The 17,013-nt window shown below is 38.6% G+C and overlaps 1 protein-coding gene across 2 annotated transcripts in view; it reads right to left on the bottom strand.

Annotated features, from left to right (window-relative positions):
• Positions 1-17,013, bottom strand: part of CDH17 (cadherin 17) — a 36,704-nt gene that overhangs the window by 16,456 nt on the left and 3,235 nt on the right. For both annotated transcript variants that reach the window (XM_015889646.3, XM_015889645.3), the window contains exons 3-8: positions 8,047-8,148; positions 7,716-7,853; positions 5,080-5,218; positions 3,960-4,121; positions 2,891-3,090; positions 296-430 (exon numbers count right to left, since the gene is read on the bottom strand). In XM_015889646.3, coding sequence (XP_015745132.2) covers positions 296-430; positions 2,891-3,090; positions 3,960-4,121; positions 5,080-5,218; positions 7,716-7,853; positions 8,047-8,148 — 876 coding nt within the window. The remainder of the gene's footprint in view (positions 1-295; positions 431-2,890; positions 3,091-3,959; positions 4,122-5,079; positions 5,219-7,715; positions 7,854-8,046; positions 8,149-17,013) is intronic.

Raw genomic sequence — 17,013 nt, 5'->3', positions numbered from 1 at the left:
AAGTATTATAATTAAAAACTGCAGAAATAATGAATATAGGCTTAACAGAACGATAGTGCAAACTTCATTACCAGAGTTACTCCCCATCTCATATAAAAACCATTCAAGAGCAACATGATTTATTTGAAATGTTGGTATCTAGGCTAACAAACCAAACAAGAATTATTTAAACAAAAAACTAATATAGAATGCAGTGCTGATAAAGAAACACAAATAGAAAACAACCTGAAGGTCACACTAGTTTAGCTTTCCCCATATTTTAAACCGCATCTGCTATCCTTTCCCATGTACTTACATAATCTTTCTCTTCTCTGTCTAGTGGTTCAGTAACGTAAACTGTCCCACTCTGATCAACTGTAAATGGGAGTTTAATAGAAGATTTTTCTTTGGGTTGAAGTTCATACTTTGCAGATGGATCATTCCACTGAACCTAATAGTACAATGTAAGAGTAAACAAAAGGTTAAAAATGGAAAGTTTTGACTTCTTATATGGATTTTAAAATCTTTTTTTCTCTTTTTAATGCTGGTCCGTTGTTAGGACAGACAAAAGTTTATCAACTAGATCAGTAATAGCGTTCTACTTAAAAAAAAAAAATTAGTGATATTTACAGTATTTCAACTTTTCTACTGAGAAGGACCCACCAAATGGCGCTTTGCCTGACTGGGCAAATCAACAGTCCATTATCTCAAAGTTGATGGGTTGCTGTTTTCTTCCACTTTCTATAATACTGAGCATAGTACTCAGTATTAAGAGAGGAGGAGGAGGAGGAGGAGGAGAGGTTTCCCTAACAACATCTAATCAGAAGGCCCAGGATAACTTTTTCCTCTGCAATGAACTCTGAACATATTCTGAAACCACAGACTATACAATATTCACACAGGTAATTTGTGACCAGTTTAGTTTGGCTGACAGTATCAATTTTACTTGGAATTCTGTGTGGGTGATGGTTGCTTTCCCTAGTTTTTCTTATATCCCTCTTTTCTCATCCTTCCTTTTATACATATTAATTTTGGCTTCACTGGTGTGAGATTTCCTTGTTCAAATCTTCTCCATGGGTAGGACAATATGGTGGTACTGTTTTTAGGAGGTTTACAAAGTTATAAGAAGTTGTGTATTTCTGTGTTTTAGACAGAAAAATCCAAGGGATCTTCCTTCATATTTTTGCCTGAAGTCCTTGGTGGAAGAGCTGTGAACTGTCCAACTAGACACACTAGGAGGGTCAACAGATTCAACCAGCTAACTGGCAAACTATCATAGCTATATTTCATTGGGTAACCATAGAAGAAGGGAATTCCCGTGAAATTTAAACTATCCCCTCTCCCAGCCCATAATATAACATCTTTTAAACTCTAACTGAAAAGCAACTGTTAATAACATAAGGTGGTCCTTGGTTAATGACCACTTGTTCAGCGTCCATTTGAACTTGCAACGGCGATGAATGAGTAGTACTTACAACTAGTCCTTGGAGTTCTGGCCATCTCAGCATCCCCACTGTCAAGTGATTGTGATCCAGGCACTTGGCACCTGGATCATAGTTAAGAAGTTGCAGCATCCTGCAGTCACATGGTCGCTATTTGCAACCTCCTTTGCCAGCTTCCGACAAGCAAAGTCGATGGGGAAGCTGGCAGGAGGTCGCAAATGGTGATCATGTGATATCCTCACTTAACAACCCACACAGTCCTCACTTAATAACAGCAATTGGGACTGCTGGAATTACCATCACTAAGTGGTGCGGTCATGTGATGTGCTTTAGGACTACGTTGCTTAGCAATGGCAATTCTGGTCCCAAATGCTGTCATTAACCAAGGACTACCGTGCAGTTATTTGAGAGGGAACAACAGATCTATAAAATGCTCAGAAAGTTTGGAAAGAATCCACAACCTCATCTCGACAATGGCTTTGATCCACAAACTTTGTGGTTGAAAGATTTGGCCTACTTTTTTTTTACTCTCTTGCATTCTCCTCATACATTGCTCTTTGTAATATCTTGCCTGTTGAAGAGTTCTGGGAAAATCAAAGGTTTGTGCATGCTGACATTCTGGATGGGTCTAATAAAGAGATTATTGCTCAAAATAATCATGGCAAAGACCTATGTAGAGTCAGCCCTGGCTATTTCCTGGGTGAAAGACCATCAGAAAAACACAATGGCCATAGTCTAGAGTGGGAAATTTAAAAACATATTTTAAAAGGCAGTTGGAAACCACTTACATCTTGGTGCCAAAACTATATTTGTGCATCCATGAATTCACCAGGATGGAGGTCAATTCAAAGAAAATGATCATTTTGAAAAAATAAAGATATTACCCAGGTATGGATTTGTTGGTATTCTTTTCCCAATGGACCAACATGTTTGTTTTTTATGTTCTAGAGATCCAGTAAAGATTTCTATTATGTAAAGATAATACTTTGGGCCAAAGATTAATTTAATTCATTTTTCTCAGTAGCCAACCAAATGCTTCTGGGAGTCGAACAATTGGAATATCACTCCCCTACAACATATTTTCAGTGACACATGACATTATCAGATTTATCTCTAGCAATATTTCTATCTTCTTTATAAAAGCTATCCAAGCTCATTATGACAATTGGCATGTTGTGAACCATAAGGAAGTACTTCTTTTCTCTCTAGGGAATCTCCAGCCAATTAAATTAGACCTCAATATAAAATTGTTACACTCATGGGTTTCCATCCTTTCTCTCTCTATTTTTTTCTCAAAGAAATCATTCTAATTTTCCAAGGTCTCATTTGCATGCTACAGTGGAATAGCTCAGTTGGATGCTACAGTGAAGTGAATTTGCTGAATGGCCCAATTATAGCAAATATGGTGGAAGTCAAAGATTGTGTCCTTAATCAGGATGGTGAGCTGCTTGATAATTTTAAGAGCTTACATGAGTGATGTTCATGGGGTGTGGCTTCGTAGAGTTCTCCATGAGTATTACTTCTGGAGGAGATTTCCAAAGGTTTTCCAGTACAGTGATCTTCACATCAGTGCTAGTGGCAAAAGAATCTTTGGACTGTCCTGCCTTATCTTTTGCTACCACCTCAAGGGTAAACTTGTCCTGTATGTCTGGATTTAAATTTTCTGCTCCTGAAAATCAAACAGAGAATAAAACTTGAAAATATGCACTCTCTCCTTCTCCTACATTCTGAGACAATCACAACTCCCTTTCTTTAACAAAACCCCATCACTTAGCTTTTCATAAATCAATTATCATTACCATAATATTTATGTTTCTGAATAATGCTAAGGCAAGTTCTGTTGTAATCCTGGTTTGCCAAGTAAGTGCAAGTTTGTTTTACAGGTGATCAGTCAATTCCTAGTTTCTTTTCTCTTAATTTCTTCTGCCAGTGTCTATAGAGGATCCCAAATACCAAACAGCTATAGAAAATACTTTGGCATATAACAGCAGAGGAATCTATTTCTGTTTCATTTATGCTGTGGGTTTTACCTGTATGGTTGTGGAAGTTTTTGTGGGATGGAACTTTTGTGGGAGAAACTGGTTTCTCTTCAGATTGCACAAATATTTCACCATTTGTGGGAGAATTGGTGCTTTTGCTACATTTTCAGTTTTGCCAACCATAGTTAGTTTTCTCAGAACTAACATCATATCTGCACAGCAACAGTATCTGGATACAGATGTTAGATAATGGTTTCTTCATGTACCTCCTCCTCCCAAGCCTCACGTAGCTAGTAAAACAGTGGAACCACATTTCACATTCTGAAGAAAAATCAAACCTTCCTGTATCGGTTTTACTAGGAGTTTACTGAAGGATTTAGAGTCTATTTGGAAGTGGCACATGTGTTTCCCAAATGTGGGAAAATTAAGTTTAGAAATATGAAAAGCTATTGACTTTGACACGGCCATAAGTTACCAGCGGAGTCTGGGCTTAACTGTACAAGGATGACAGCTTAATTATTTTCAGCTTAGTATCATTATGAAAAAAAAAATCACCTACCAGAAAGAGTTGTAGAAATTGCTCCTGTAACATTGTCAATCTGAAAAAACATCTCGGTGGTAAAAGGGCTGGGAAACTGATGAAGGATACTATAGCTGAGTTGTGAATTTAAGGAGCTGGGATCATCACGGTCAAAAGCAGTAACATACATGAAAGGCTTTCCTGTGTGTGTTTTTTAAAAGAAAATAAAAACAGATTGGAAATAGAAAGTCTCACTCACCACCAAAGGGCAGTCACTGAGCATCAACAGGCATGCCAATCTCTTTAAACAGAATAGCCTTAAGCTTAATGTTTTAGTTGGAAACATCAAGAACAAACATCCATGACAGGATTGGCTTTAGGTATTCTAGTATCTTTAGGGCAGTGTTGTCGAAACTTGGCCACTTTAAGATGAGTGGACTTCAACTCCCAGAATTCCCCAGCCAGCATGGCTGGCTAGGTAATTCTGGGAGTTTAACTCCACTCATCTTAAAGTGGGCAAGTTTGGACAACACTGCTTTAAGGGGAAAATTGATCTTTTTCACATGGTTGACCTCTGACTTGTAAGACCTTGGGAACATCTTTTAATAACTTTTCACTGGCTCTCTTATTTTATATCCTTTACATCTCAACTGTTACATCTTTTAGCCATTTTTCCCAGCTGCTTCCTCAGCTTAATATTTCAACAAAGCCAAAAGTGGAAATGAAGAAAAAAAGTGAATTAAGATAGATTTAATTATGTCTGTTTGGGGAAAAAGTTGGAATGGTGCTATACTCTGCTCTTCAGTCAAAATTGCAAAGACATCTTTGGGTTTCACCTAGGTCCCTGAAATAGTTATGTAAATTTAGGAGAAAAATATGGAATCAAATTTTCCCTGGTGCTTTCTTTTTAACTGTGTGCCCAGTAAAGAAGCAAGCTACTATGCATATTAAATTTGGATCATCAAAATGGCTAACTTCTTCAAAAATAGCTCTGTGGGATTTTCAGAAACGTGGCCTGTTTGCTGTAGTCACTCTGATTGCTTGGAAATACAATGGAGTGACAGTGGCTTTTTTATATTAAATTTGGTCTCATATTTATTGCCTATCAACATTTATGGGAAACTCAGGCATAAGCAGAAGTAAATATGGAAACAAATACCTGGGAGGGAGTGTTGTCTAACTTCGCCAGAGTAGCTTGATTTATTAAATTGGGGTGGGTTGTCATTGATATCTATAACATTTATGATGATAGAATATGGGCCTTGCACTCTATTGCCGTTTTGATTTAGACCTTCCAGCTAAATTGGGAGAGAGGTGAAGAGAACAATATTAAAACAAAACAAAACCATTTGCATAAGACAATACATTGCGTCCTTCCTGTTTGAATTGGCTTGCCAAGGTTTCCCAGTCACACGCCTTCCTGAAGTGACAGCCTACAATTCCCATCATTCCCAACCAGCATGGCTAGAAATTATGGAAGCTGAGGTCTAACAATCCTGAGCTAATTATCTAACTAGGTACAACAGAATTGTGTATTGCAGATAACATGGCAATGCTACTGCTTACATTATTGGCTAGCGATGGTTAAAGATGTACTAAATAATCTGCTATACGTTTCTGAAAGAGAATATGTGAATGATCCTTCAGAGTGGACTCTGCTTCAGCACAGGCAAGAAAAATAGAATACAGTATGTCAGTTCATGGGGGTTTTGGGCAAAAATCAGCACAAACCAAAACACTGATTTGTAAAAGATTCCCTATGCTGGGAAAATGTGCATAATAAATAACATCAAGGAAATTTGTGCTCAAGTTTTCACACAGCATTTATATTCAAATGATGTATATTAAGGAAAGTTGAAAACATAATAATGGGTATTATTTTGAAAACTGGAGAAAAACAGAAAAGAAACCAAAACAAATTGAAACAAAATAATGGATCAAAATACTGTACCACTAATCTGAAAACTAAGGCTAGATTTATGCTAATTTACATGTCCCCATAATACTAAGCTCCGTTGCTTTAGCCTACACTCTTACCCATAGTTAACTGAACTATAGTTAATTCAGGGCAAATCCATACTTTCTATTTGGCCCATCACCAATATGAGCCACTCATTATTCCTGAGTGTAAGAACAGATGAAGTTCCACTCCCAGCCCATTGCAAATGTACTACATGCCCACATTTTCAAGCTCCAATTCAATACTGCAGGTTTTTTGACCTAGGAAAGTACTAGTAGACTAGTTGAGCCAGGCTTGCATTCCCTGCACAAATGGGAAGAGCAAGAAGTAAGAGAATGACCAGTCAGCTTCTGCAGGAGTCATAGATCTGGACTGAGCACCAGCCTGGCCCTCTTGTCAACCCACTGCAATGCAGACTGAAATTTCTAAAGTTGGTGTAAGAAACAGGTGGGAAGAACACAGGAGACAAGCAGCAAAATGAGAATGGCTAGTTTATAATTCATGTTCAAAATTTCTCCATCTGCTTATTCCTAATCTTGTCTACATCTCTCTTTTCAAGGCTAAAACTACAGTAATCAACACGCTAAGAAAGCAGGATTTGTGGAATGGGCAATAGCCATCCATTGAGCAAACCAAGGCAGCACTCCCCCATTATTGTAAATAGTGTTTGTTGTCTACAGCAGTGTTTCTCAGCCTCAACCACTCTAAGTTGTGTGGACTTCAACTCCCAGCATGGCTGGGGAATTCTGGGAGTTGAAGTACACGCAACTTAAAGTTGCTGAGGTTGAGAAACACTGGTCTATGGTGAAATGAAGTAGCCCCAAAGAGGGGTGATTTGAGGAAGATTGAGCTTTTTGGGAGAAGAAGAGACCAATATGTGTATGGGGAGAAATAGGTCATTATGGCTAAGGGGAGTGAATAAGGATGGAATTACAGTTGTGCAGAAATTAGAGGGCATGGTAGAGAACATTCCATTTCTTCTATTTTCGCAAGTGTAGTTGACATGACTTGCCTCTCAATCATTATTCATTCTGATGGTGATAAATTGGACTGGGTCCCCTCAGCCACTTTATATGGTCTCAGGAGCCCTCCAGAATATGCTACTGAATTTCAGTGGCAAACCACTAAATTAAGTGATTTTTTTTTTGTTCACTCTTTCTCTACAAATAGCAATAGCAATAATAATTTAGCACACCTATTTTACTGGGGGGACCCCAAACCCTCAAAATGCCCCAAAGATGGCCAAAGGTTCAGTCTTGTCTTTTACAATGTAGTCACTATATCATTGTTATGTGCTTTTGAAAGCCAAAAAAAAAAAAAAACCAGCTTTTAAAATTGCCAGGCTCCTTCATTAATACCCATTCCTGCTATGAACAGAATTGTTCTGAAAGGGGTGATATTATTTTGCATCTTTGATAAGCTTTATGATCTTTGATAAAGTTAGGTTTTGAAATGTTAAATGTTATATACTGAATGCTGACTTTTATTTTAATTGTACTTCTCTTCCCAATTGTGCTAAATGTGCTATATTTTATTGTTCTTACTATTTTTATTTTTTAAATAGGTTGGTCATCAACCCACAGAACTCACGTCCTGTATTACCAGATTAAAAATAGAATAAATGATCCTTCCTTCCTTCCTTCCTTCCTTCCTTCCTTCCTTCCTTCCTTCCTTCCTTCCTTCCTTCCTTCCTTCCATCCTTCCATCCAAACATAAGCATTAGACCAGAAGAAAGTTACTGGTTTTGTTTTGCTTTTAATTATTTTCATTTTCAACTTGGAAGCCTTAACTGTTTGGGGAAAGAAACAGAACATTTAATGTCATTTTTGGTTTACCTGTAATCTATATGTTGATTTGTTTTCCCAGTCTAGAGGCTCATTGACAATCAGAACTCCATCTTTTGGTGTGATCTCTATGAGGTTATCTATTTCACCAGTCAGCCTCAGACTATAGGTAGGAGGTTGAAATGTGAACTGGTATGAGGAAAGAGAAACAAATCAGAATTCCATTTTTTCTTGATAAATCAACTCCCCCCCCCCCCCCCGCGCTTTTTGTTCTCTGCATTCTGTTTTTAAAATGGCAGGATAATTTATTTCCTCTTCATACACCTTCAATCATTTTTCAAATTTGTTCCAAAGAAAGGGAAGAGTCAGTATTTCATATTACCCTGTATAAATACTGTGGTCCCATTTTACCCTCTTCAACAGAAAGAACTTTGTTGTCCAAAGGTCCAGTTGATTGCAACTTATCTTTAAGAAGGTAAGCAACCTGCAAGGACAAGAAGAGACAACGTTTATTCATATTTTCCATATTAACTAATTGCAAGGAGATCTTGATGCACTTGCCAAAGCGGAATAATTCTTGGCATGTATAATAGAGAGAATAGCACTGTTTTCTTAAGGAGGGGGAATCAATTTTCTTTCTATAGTATTCAGTAGATAGTAGGCGACAATATATAGTATTTTACAGTTGCACTGAGCACAATGAATCCTAGCAGAAGCTTCTAAAAATCACAACAATCAAGAGATACCAATGAGTCTAAAATATTTCCAGTTAAATTTCTAATGTTGAGGAGGGGAAATCAGATTTAAAATATGAGTCTGAACTTGACTTTGAAATGTGAATAGTGAATAGTGAAGCTGAAAAAAGGGTATCGTTTGAGTACACTATCTGCAGATATATCATCTGTATTTAAAACACTGAGGGCTCTATAAGGGGAGTTAAATAGTACTACCTGAACATTTCCCCTTACTGTCCCTAAATCAGTTGTTTTATATGTATATGCATATGTATATTTCTAAAACTTTATTTCAACAACAACAGTAATAGTAAATCCTGACTCCTACAAGGTCTAATTAAGAATGGAAACATTTTTTAAAAAACAGTTCTACATTTGTAACTTAAACCTTAACATATATTTTATTCTAGATATGTAGCTAGTTTCTCACAAAATAGTTTTTTATTATTATTATGGATAAGCAAAACTACTGTGCAGACACTTTCCCTTGAACAATACAGTTCTACAGCTCTTCTCCTCTCACACAACCATTTTATCTTCCTGGACTGGGAGGCCTTCCTCACAGTCATCCATGCCTTAGCCACCTCCTGTTTGGATTACTGCAATGCGGTCTATATGGGGCTCCCCTTGAAGACCATCCGGAAACTGCAGCTGGTCCAGAATGCAGCAGCACACTCAGTTTTGGGTGCCCCACAGTTCACCAGAGCAACACCACTGCTGCATGAGCTGCACTGGCTTCCAGCTGCTTTCCTAGTGTAATTCAATGTGCTGGTTATCACCTTTAAAGCCCTATGTGGCACAGGGCAAGGTTATTTGAGGGACCGCCTGTCCCTGAGGGTATCTGCCCATCCTACTAGGTTAAATAGGGTGGGTGTGCTCCAGGACCCCTCCCTTAAATGTTGCCATCTGATGGGACCTTGGAGGCATGCCTTCTGGGTGACCACCCCAGTCCTTTGGAATAGCCTCCCACTGGAGATCAGAGGGACCCCTACCCTTTTAGCCTTCCAGAGGGCTGTGAAGACCAAAGATGGGGGTTGAGCTGTGAGGACGTTTGGTCTGGCGGCTGGGGGGAAAGATATGTTTTTAACTATGTTTTATGGATTGTTGTGAGCTGCCTAGAGTTGTTGTATGAGATAGGCAGCCATATAAGTCCTGTGAATCAATCAATCAATCAATCTTGGGCCACAGCTATTATTCCCATCTAGTATTCTGGGTTAGAATCTGATTAAAATTCCAGGTTCATGCATAAATTAGAACCTCTCCTTACTTGCACCTACCTATAGCACAGACATGTCCTGGCAACATTTTTTTTCTCTGGCCATACTCCCATGACATCGCCCTCAATTTGTCCCCAGCCCATGACTAAGACAGGCTTAAGTTGACTTTAGCTGTACATGTTAAAACAGAACTTTCTTCTTTATTACTGCATCTTTGATCAAGTATATTTTTTTGAGCTTCTTTCTCAAGCTAGGAAGACATGAAGAAAAGTTGTACTTTGCACTAGGAGTACTGTACTGCATACCATTCTGAGAACCACACCTAGAAAGGGGCATGGAAAAGCTGGAACAAGTTTCTGCTATCTGGGTGACAAATGATTAAAGGATCTGGATATGTTTAGTTTACAAGAGAGAAGATGGAGGGGAGAGATCATAACTGCCTACCAATATCTACAATATTGTCCCATGCAAGAGGGGAGAGGCATCTTCTCTACTAAAATTGAGGGTAGGATAAGGATCAACAGGGTGAAATTTTAACTTGGAGATTCAGACTAAATATTAGGAGGAATGTCTTCATTAAGAGCTGTGAAGCAGTGGGACAGCCTGGCTAGGCTGAACTGCCCCTCAGTAGAAGTTTGCAAGTGGGGGGTGGGGGGCCTCCTATGGGGATGGTTTACTGAATTCCTGTACTGAGCCTGCAGTTAGACTAGATGGCCTAAATATCCTTCCAATCCATGCATTCTGTGATCCCATGATTCAGAAAGCTTCCACACTGGAGAATCTGAAAATGCTAAATACCTCCTGGGCTTCTGCTAGTATGGAAGAAATGAGAGAATGGTTTGCTTTTTTTCTTCCCGTTTTAAAGGCATTCCATTCCCCTGAATCCAATGAGAAGAAAAGCATATGTTCCACCTCCAGGACACAGATACATTACTTGATTGTTCTGAACCACATTGAAACATGCAGGAAAGGTTTTGGATTCAGTCAACCCACAGCTACTTTTAGCATGCTCCTTCCAGCACTTCTTTCCTCCTTTCTGCACCAGATTTAGAGGCTGGTAAGGAGATAGGAAGATAGTTCAATTTTCAATTTCCTGCTCCAAGATTGGAGCTCTCTCTCAAAATCCAGAGAGGCAAATCCAAATAATCTTACAGTCCCGGAGACCCCTTCTAAGCACCATAACATTACACCAGCATACATATGGTATATTTTTAAAAAATATAAAATTTGAGATTTGAGATTCCAAATGGATAAGATGAGGCTTAAGGAAAAAAAATTCATTCTACAGAAGTGTTCATTCTACAGAAGTATAAATGGACATTTCCTACTGCTGAAGAGAAAGTATTTTAAATGCAATGGTAACCTGTGTTCTCTTTGGCAAAAACATTCATAGTAAGAAGAGGAAACAAACAAAATGATTGGGGTTTCACATACTTCTTTCCCTAATAATATTGTCTGATGATGATGCAGTTCCATATGACGTGTTCACAATGTTTTCTGGGTCAGGGAATTGACTTTCAGTGTAAGGGTTAGTTGTTGACTATTGAACATTTATGACTGGCATGTCTTAAGTTCTATAGTCCATCGAAATGTGGAGCTTGCATATCCTGTTCAAAGATTGATTCTCTGCCCTGTCTTTTATAACAGCTTCTCTAAAAAGAATAGAACTGTAAAACTGTGTTTTTTTATGGCATACATGCTGGTGGAAAATAGTGGAATGTCCTGAAAAGAGAAGGGTGCACAATTCCCATGGCTTTAAGTATTTCAATAAGATCCAAAGATGTAATGGGCAGTGAGAATAACCTTGAGGAACAGGAAGAACAGCCACAACCAAGACAACAGTCAGATAAAAGAATTTTGAGTGTGAGGCAGAAATGTAATTTGAGGTAGCATCTGAGACTTGACCCTCCCTGGTTCTCTTGAAGATGGGGGGGGGGGAAGCATATTCAGACTTGCAAGATTCTCTTACTATAACCTTATAATAAGAGTAGTATTAGCATTCATAACATTGGTTTTCTAGTCTGGTTTACCTCCTTAAGATGATCTTTTCCAAATATCATTTTTGAATAATGTTTTAAAACAAAATTGTACTTGTGTTTTGAGCCGGTCTTGACTTTATATATATTGCTAATATATTATTAATTTTGCACACCACTTTCAATAATTTAGTTCCTCAATTCAAATAATTTATTTCCTACAAACTTTGCACAACACTATAATAATGTGGGGGACTTTTATCCCACTTGCATCTTTAACCCACTTGCATCTTACATTGCCTCCCCAAAACATTGACTTCCTCTTGTCCCCAGTCTTTGAGTGAGACAGATTGGACTCATCCTTAGCTGCACCAGTATTTAAACAATACTTTCCATTTATTCCAGTAGCATCCAAGGGCAACGTCAAGGTGTGTGGAATCTGGCAAGTTTTGTCACTCACCGTCTCAAAGGATTGCTGGGACTTGAAACAGAAGCAATAAGATAGAGATAGGGATCAGCAATGGGGATGGAAAATTTTATGTCAGTAGAGTTTTTGGCTGGGTGGATGGATAGCAATTCAATCTTCCTAGAGTCATTGAGAATCAGCCAGCATACAAGTTTAATTAATTCTGGGTTAATTTCAAGTTTCAGTTTAAGGCCAAATAATTATCCAAATCTATTAAGAAGTTGTTTATCACATGAGGCCCAATCCTAGTGTTCCCACTTTCAGAAGCTGGGCACAATAGTGTTCCCAAAGGAAGCCAGGAAAGGCAAGATGGCAGTTGCAGTAGTGTGATTGAAGCTCCGCCCCTTGTGCATGTGCTTCAATCACACTGCTATGGCTGCCATCTTGCCTTTTTTGACCCCTCTGAGGGTGCATCGCTTAGGTTCACATGCACCCCTGTAATGATATGTGGGAGTGACCTTGGGAGACAGGAGGAAGAGCCACAGCCTAGACAACAGTCTAATAAACGAAGACTGAGTCCACAGGAAGAATCGGGGTGGAAAAACATCTCAGAATTGACCCTTCCTAGTTCTCTGGAACGTAAAGGCAGGGGAGGAGAGAAGCACTTTCAGACTTGCAAGATTGTGTTACTGTAACCTTACAATAAAGGTAGTGTTAGTATCCTTGGTTTTACTGTCCTATCTGGACTACCTCAAAGGACTGACATCCCCTTTGCCACTATGTTTCAGTTCTCCATCTTTTCCATGTTCAGGTTACATTTCAGTGTTTCCGGAACATGGTAAATAGTGCCTTTATCATGGCTTGAAATGATTTTCAGATTCTGCTTTGGAGGCAAGCTATTGTTTGATTCCATGAAGAAAAGTAGATAGTCTCAGCATAGGAGTGAAGAAGACGGTGTGGACCAATAGAGGTAAATATATGTAGCTCAGGGTTGAACTGTGGAGTCCTTGGGGTTCTCTGAGCTTGGTTCTTTTCTTTCAAACCTTTCATTACCCGGCTAGGTAACATCTTCAGTGCTAAAATGGGATGGGGTTTGCTCTCTATTTATGTGCTGTGGCCTGCCTTTCCAGTGCTGGTAAGGGGGGGAGGCGTTGTTTTGCTCCTCTGGTAGTTCTTTGATTAGCATATGTCTACTGCTTGATTGTGTGCCTGGTGGTAACCTTTGCTTATCTGGGTGATGATTGCTGAAGAGGCGATCTTCTGGTCTTTTGTCTCTTTTGAATAGTATGAAGGCAGCAATTAACAGACACATAGAGATAAACAGCATCTACATACTATTCAAAAGAGACAAAAGACCAGAAGATCGCCTCATCACCCAGATAAGCAAAGGTTACCACCAGGCACACAAGCAGTAGACATGTGCTAATCAAAGAACTACCAGAGGAGCAAAACAACCCCCCCACACCCTTACCAGCACTGGCAAGGCAGGCCACAGCACATAAATAGAGAGCAAACCCCATCCCATTTTAGCACTGAGTTTAGTTACCTAGCCAGGTAATGAAATGTTTGCAAGAAAAGAAACAAGCTCAGAGACGGTATGTGCTCCCAAGATAAATCCCAAATAGCTAATCCTAGGTTTAACCAGGCTAACTTCTCTCCTTTGAAAAACCTAATTTGTATACTCTAGCTCAGGGCTTTTCACTTTTTTTTCAGGTTGCAGAAAAATTCTGCAAATTTTAAAAATTAAATTTTTTTTAAAAAAATTCCTAGAACTGCGATCTAGCAAAGCTTTAGTGACAGAAAATTATCAATAAAACAAAACTTCTGTTCATTTTAATTTATCTGTGCAAATGTATAAATTAAAGTTATTTGAATTTCACAAAAATAGATCTCCCAGTTACTATCCCAGAAAGATCTTCCACTCAATATAGGTATGAAAAGGAAGCTATTTATTGTAATTGCAAGATTAATGTTTCCAATGTACAAAAATTGAAATTTGCATTTCACAGTTTATTTATTTATTTATCGTGCTTATATAGCTGCCCATCTCACACAAAATGACTCTGGGCAACGTACAACAATTACTTGGGAGGTTAATGTTGTTTCACCAAACAAACCCACACTCAACAACTGGGATGTAATTGCTTTTCTTTAGAAAAGCATTAGTCCTCACTAAAGAAGCCCTCATTGTGTTAAGAATGGACAAGAAGGCTAAACTCTACTTTATAAAGACAAATCTCATTTTTACTGTTGTATCTGGAAAGATTTTCTCCCTGGACAGATCATTTTGAGCATCTTGCCCTAGTGCCAAAATGGGCCACTGACATTTCTCAATGTGGCCCCTACCCAACCCTGATCACCAAACAACGTCTGCCTGCCTTCCCCTGCTACTCATCGAAGTAATGTTTTCTATCTTGTGCCAGCTCACACGGTGTTATCTGGTTCGCATGTTAGCTGGTGCACTTCATTTTATTGGAAGCAAGGGCCTCCCATTTAAGTGGTGACTGTGAGCTGTGGCAGGAACCCTCTCCTGTCCATCAGTGGTCATTGCCTTCTCCAGCATTTTTATTTTATTTTATTTTATTTTACAATTTCACCAGCAGAAAGGAAAAAGCTGACTTTTTAAAAATAAGTTCCTGATACAACAGTGAAAGGATTACTTTTTTTGTTGTTTCTTTTAATAATGTAGAATTGACAAGTGATCTGCCACTTTCCCCTTTTAGCCCCAATATGAAAATGATAAAATGGTGGTATTTTCTTTTTCTAACCAGTCCAAGAAGGGTGAAAAAATGGGAATCTTCCAATCATGGCTATAAGAAATGTGGTCTGGACAGAACATCGGACTCAAGGACATAGTGGAGAAAGGGGCTGAAATCCAGAATTCTTAAAGCAGCTTCATTTCCACCCAGTTTACACACAGGAGATAAGTATCTGAAGGCTGCCTTGCAGAAAAACCCTTTGTTTTATGTTATGGGGACATATAGCCCTGTTAGAAAGATCAAAGTCTTCAACCATACTCCAAGGATCAAAGTTTAAATCTTATATCATTGCGTAGGCCCTTCCTGGTCCATTGGAATAGTTTTATGTGAGCTATAAAATGTGAATCATAATATAATGTAGGAATAATGAGGAGTGGTTCTTTCTAGTTTCTTCCCTCACTCCCTTTATTGAAAGCTGCTCCAAGATTACACAAGAACTCTGCAAAGAAGAGTTTCAACATCTGTCTCACTTTTGATTCAAAAAGACTTGAAATATAAGTGACCAGTTCATATACAGTATCTGATATTAGAATGAAAGTAGCCACCATGACACAGACATTCATAGTGTCATGTGTCCAAAGCAAAAGCTCAGTATAAAAAATCATTTTGGAATAACCTTCTTCATCTATAAGACACAGGAAATGTCCACAAACTTTATCACCATCTATTGGGGGACAGACTGACCATGCTCTATGTCAGCATTTTTTAAATTGTATACCTCAGAACCCGAGGCTTCCTTGAGAACTTGATATGGTCCTCCAAAAGATTAAAGGCAAAAAATGTTCACTTGAACACAGCCAATTTTCTGTCACTAGAGCTTTGCCTCATGGTCCAGGGTTCCAGGAATTTTTGTTTTAACTAACAGGTTCTGTAGCCTGAAATGGTTTGAAAACCCCTGTTCTATGCAGGTTTGAGGGTTCCAGGACATTGCCTGGAATAAATTCCTCCTGCCATACCCATCTTCCAAGAGATGGAGGTGGTGAAACAAGAAGAGATAGGATGAGGAATGAATGGGTGATGAATATGGATTGAATACAAGTGAGTCAGCACTATGAAAGATGTATGTTGAGGTGGGGGAAGGAACAGTAAATTTATCAAGTGGAAGGAAAAGACCACAGAAGTTGTGGCTGAATGGTGTTTACTGTTCCTTCACATATTTATTTTAGGATTTGATCCTCATTTATTCACTGTAAATGAATGAACAGACCACCTTTTGTACTTTAAACTTCTCACCTCTTTCTTTTTGAGGGTTAAGGTTAGGGCAATGTATGAAGCAACGTATGGATGTGTGGAATGATTTGCAAAGACAGAAATGTATAGAAGTATACTGAATGCTGCTGATAAAGTATGTTAGATTTAGCTATATTTCTTTTTTTACCTTTGGTTTCTAACTGCTTTGGCTTACTATTTCTTATACCCTTTCCACACTTTGCACAACATTACTTACCCCAAAACTGAGTAGTGTGATGAGTATGAATAGACATTTTAAGAGATACCACTTGCTTACATGGAGCCCCAACCAGAATCATGGTAAGTACTATCCAACCTTCTTGCAATTATGACTCAGATTTCTGTGGACACAGAAAACTGGAGTCTTTTTTTGGTAGGAGAGGCATGCGTACCCATTATGCTCTTCTGTCCTGAGGTAAACAATGTTATGCAAAGCACAGAGATGGTGTAAGAAATAGTAAGCCAAAGCACTAAGAAGCATGAGATGAAAAGAAAAAAGAAAAGAAAAGAAAAGAAAAGAAAAGAAAAGAAAAGACAGTTGAAGCTAATTGATACCAACAATATTCCTCTCTGTCTTTGCAAACCATCCTTTCTCTTTCTCCCATTGTTTGTTTATATATATTCCTGTAAACATCCAGAATCCCCAAGCCTGCTGCTGATACTTTCCTCTTGGCATACAGAAAATATTATTTTGGCTTCCTTCCTTCAAACTTCAGCCATAGCAACATGTACAACAGTGATACCTAAGGAAGTTTGTGGGCAGAGCATTTTGTTGTTTTCAGGGGGCTGGGACTCTTAGAAATAAGAATCGGGATTCCTACCAAGTAGAGAAGAAGCAGAGTTCATTCTGCTTTCTTAGACAGGCCACCCCCACTGTCCCAATCCAACTCTCTGTGCTTGACCCAGGCATTCTGAACGCTTGACCTCTTGCAATAAACATTAAATCTTCAAGAAGTTAAACATGCCAGGCAAAACTTCTGTCCCTGACGACTACTACCAATCCTAACAGAATAAATGGAACCCAAAT

The sequence above is a fragment of the Python bivittatus genome, unplaced genomic scaffold (assembly GCF_059951505.1).
Source record: "Python bivittatus isolate LINGU-HERP-01145 unplaced genomic scaffold, Pbiv_v1 ctg000590_np1212, whole genome shotgun sequence".
In the NCBI taxonomy this organism is placed as follows: Eukaryota; Metazoa; Chordata; class Lepidosauria; order Squamata; family Pythonidae; genus Python; species Python bivittatus.
This window is presented reverse-complemented; position numbering and strand designations above follow the sequence as displayed.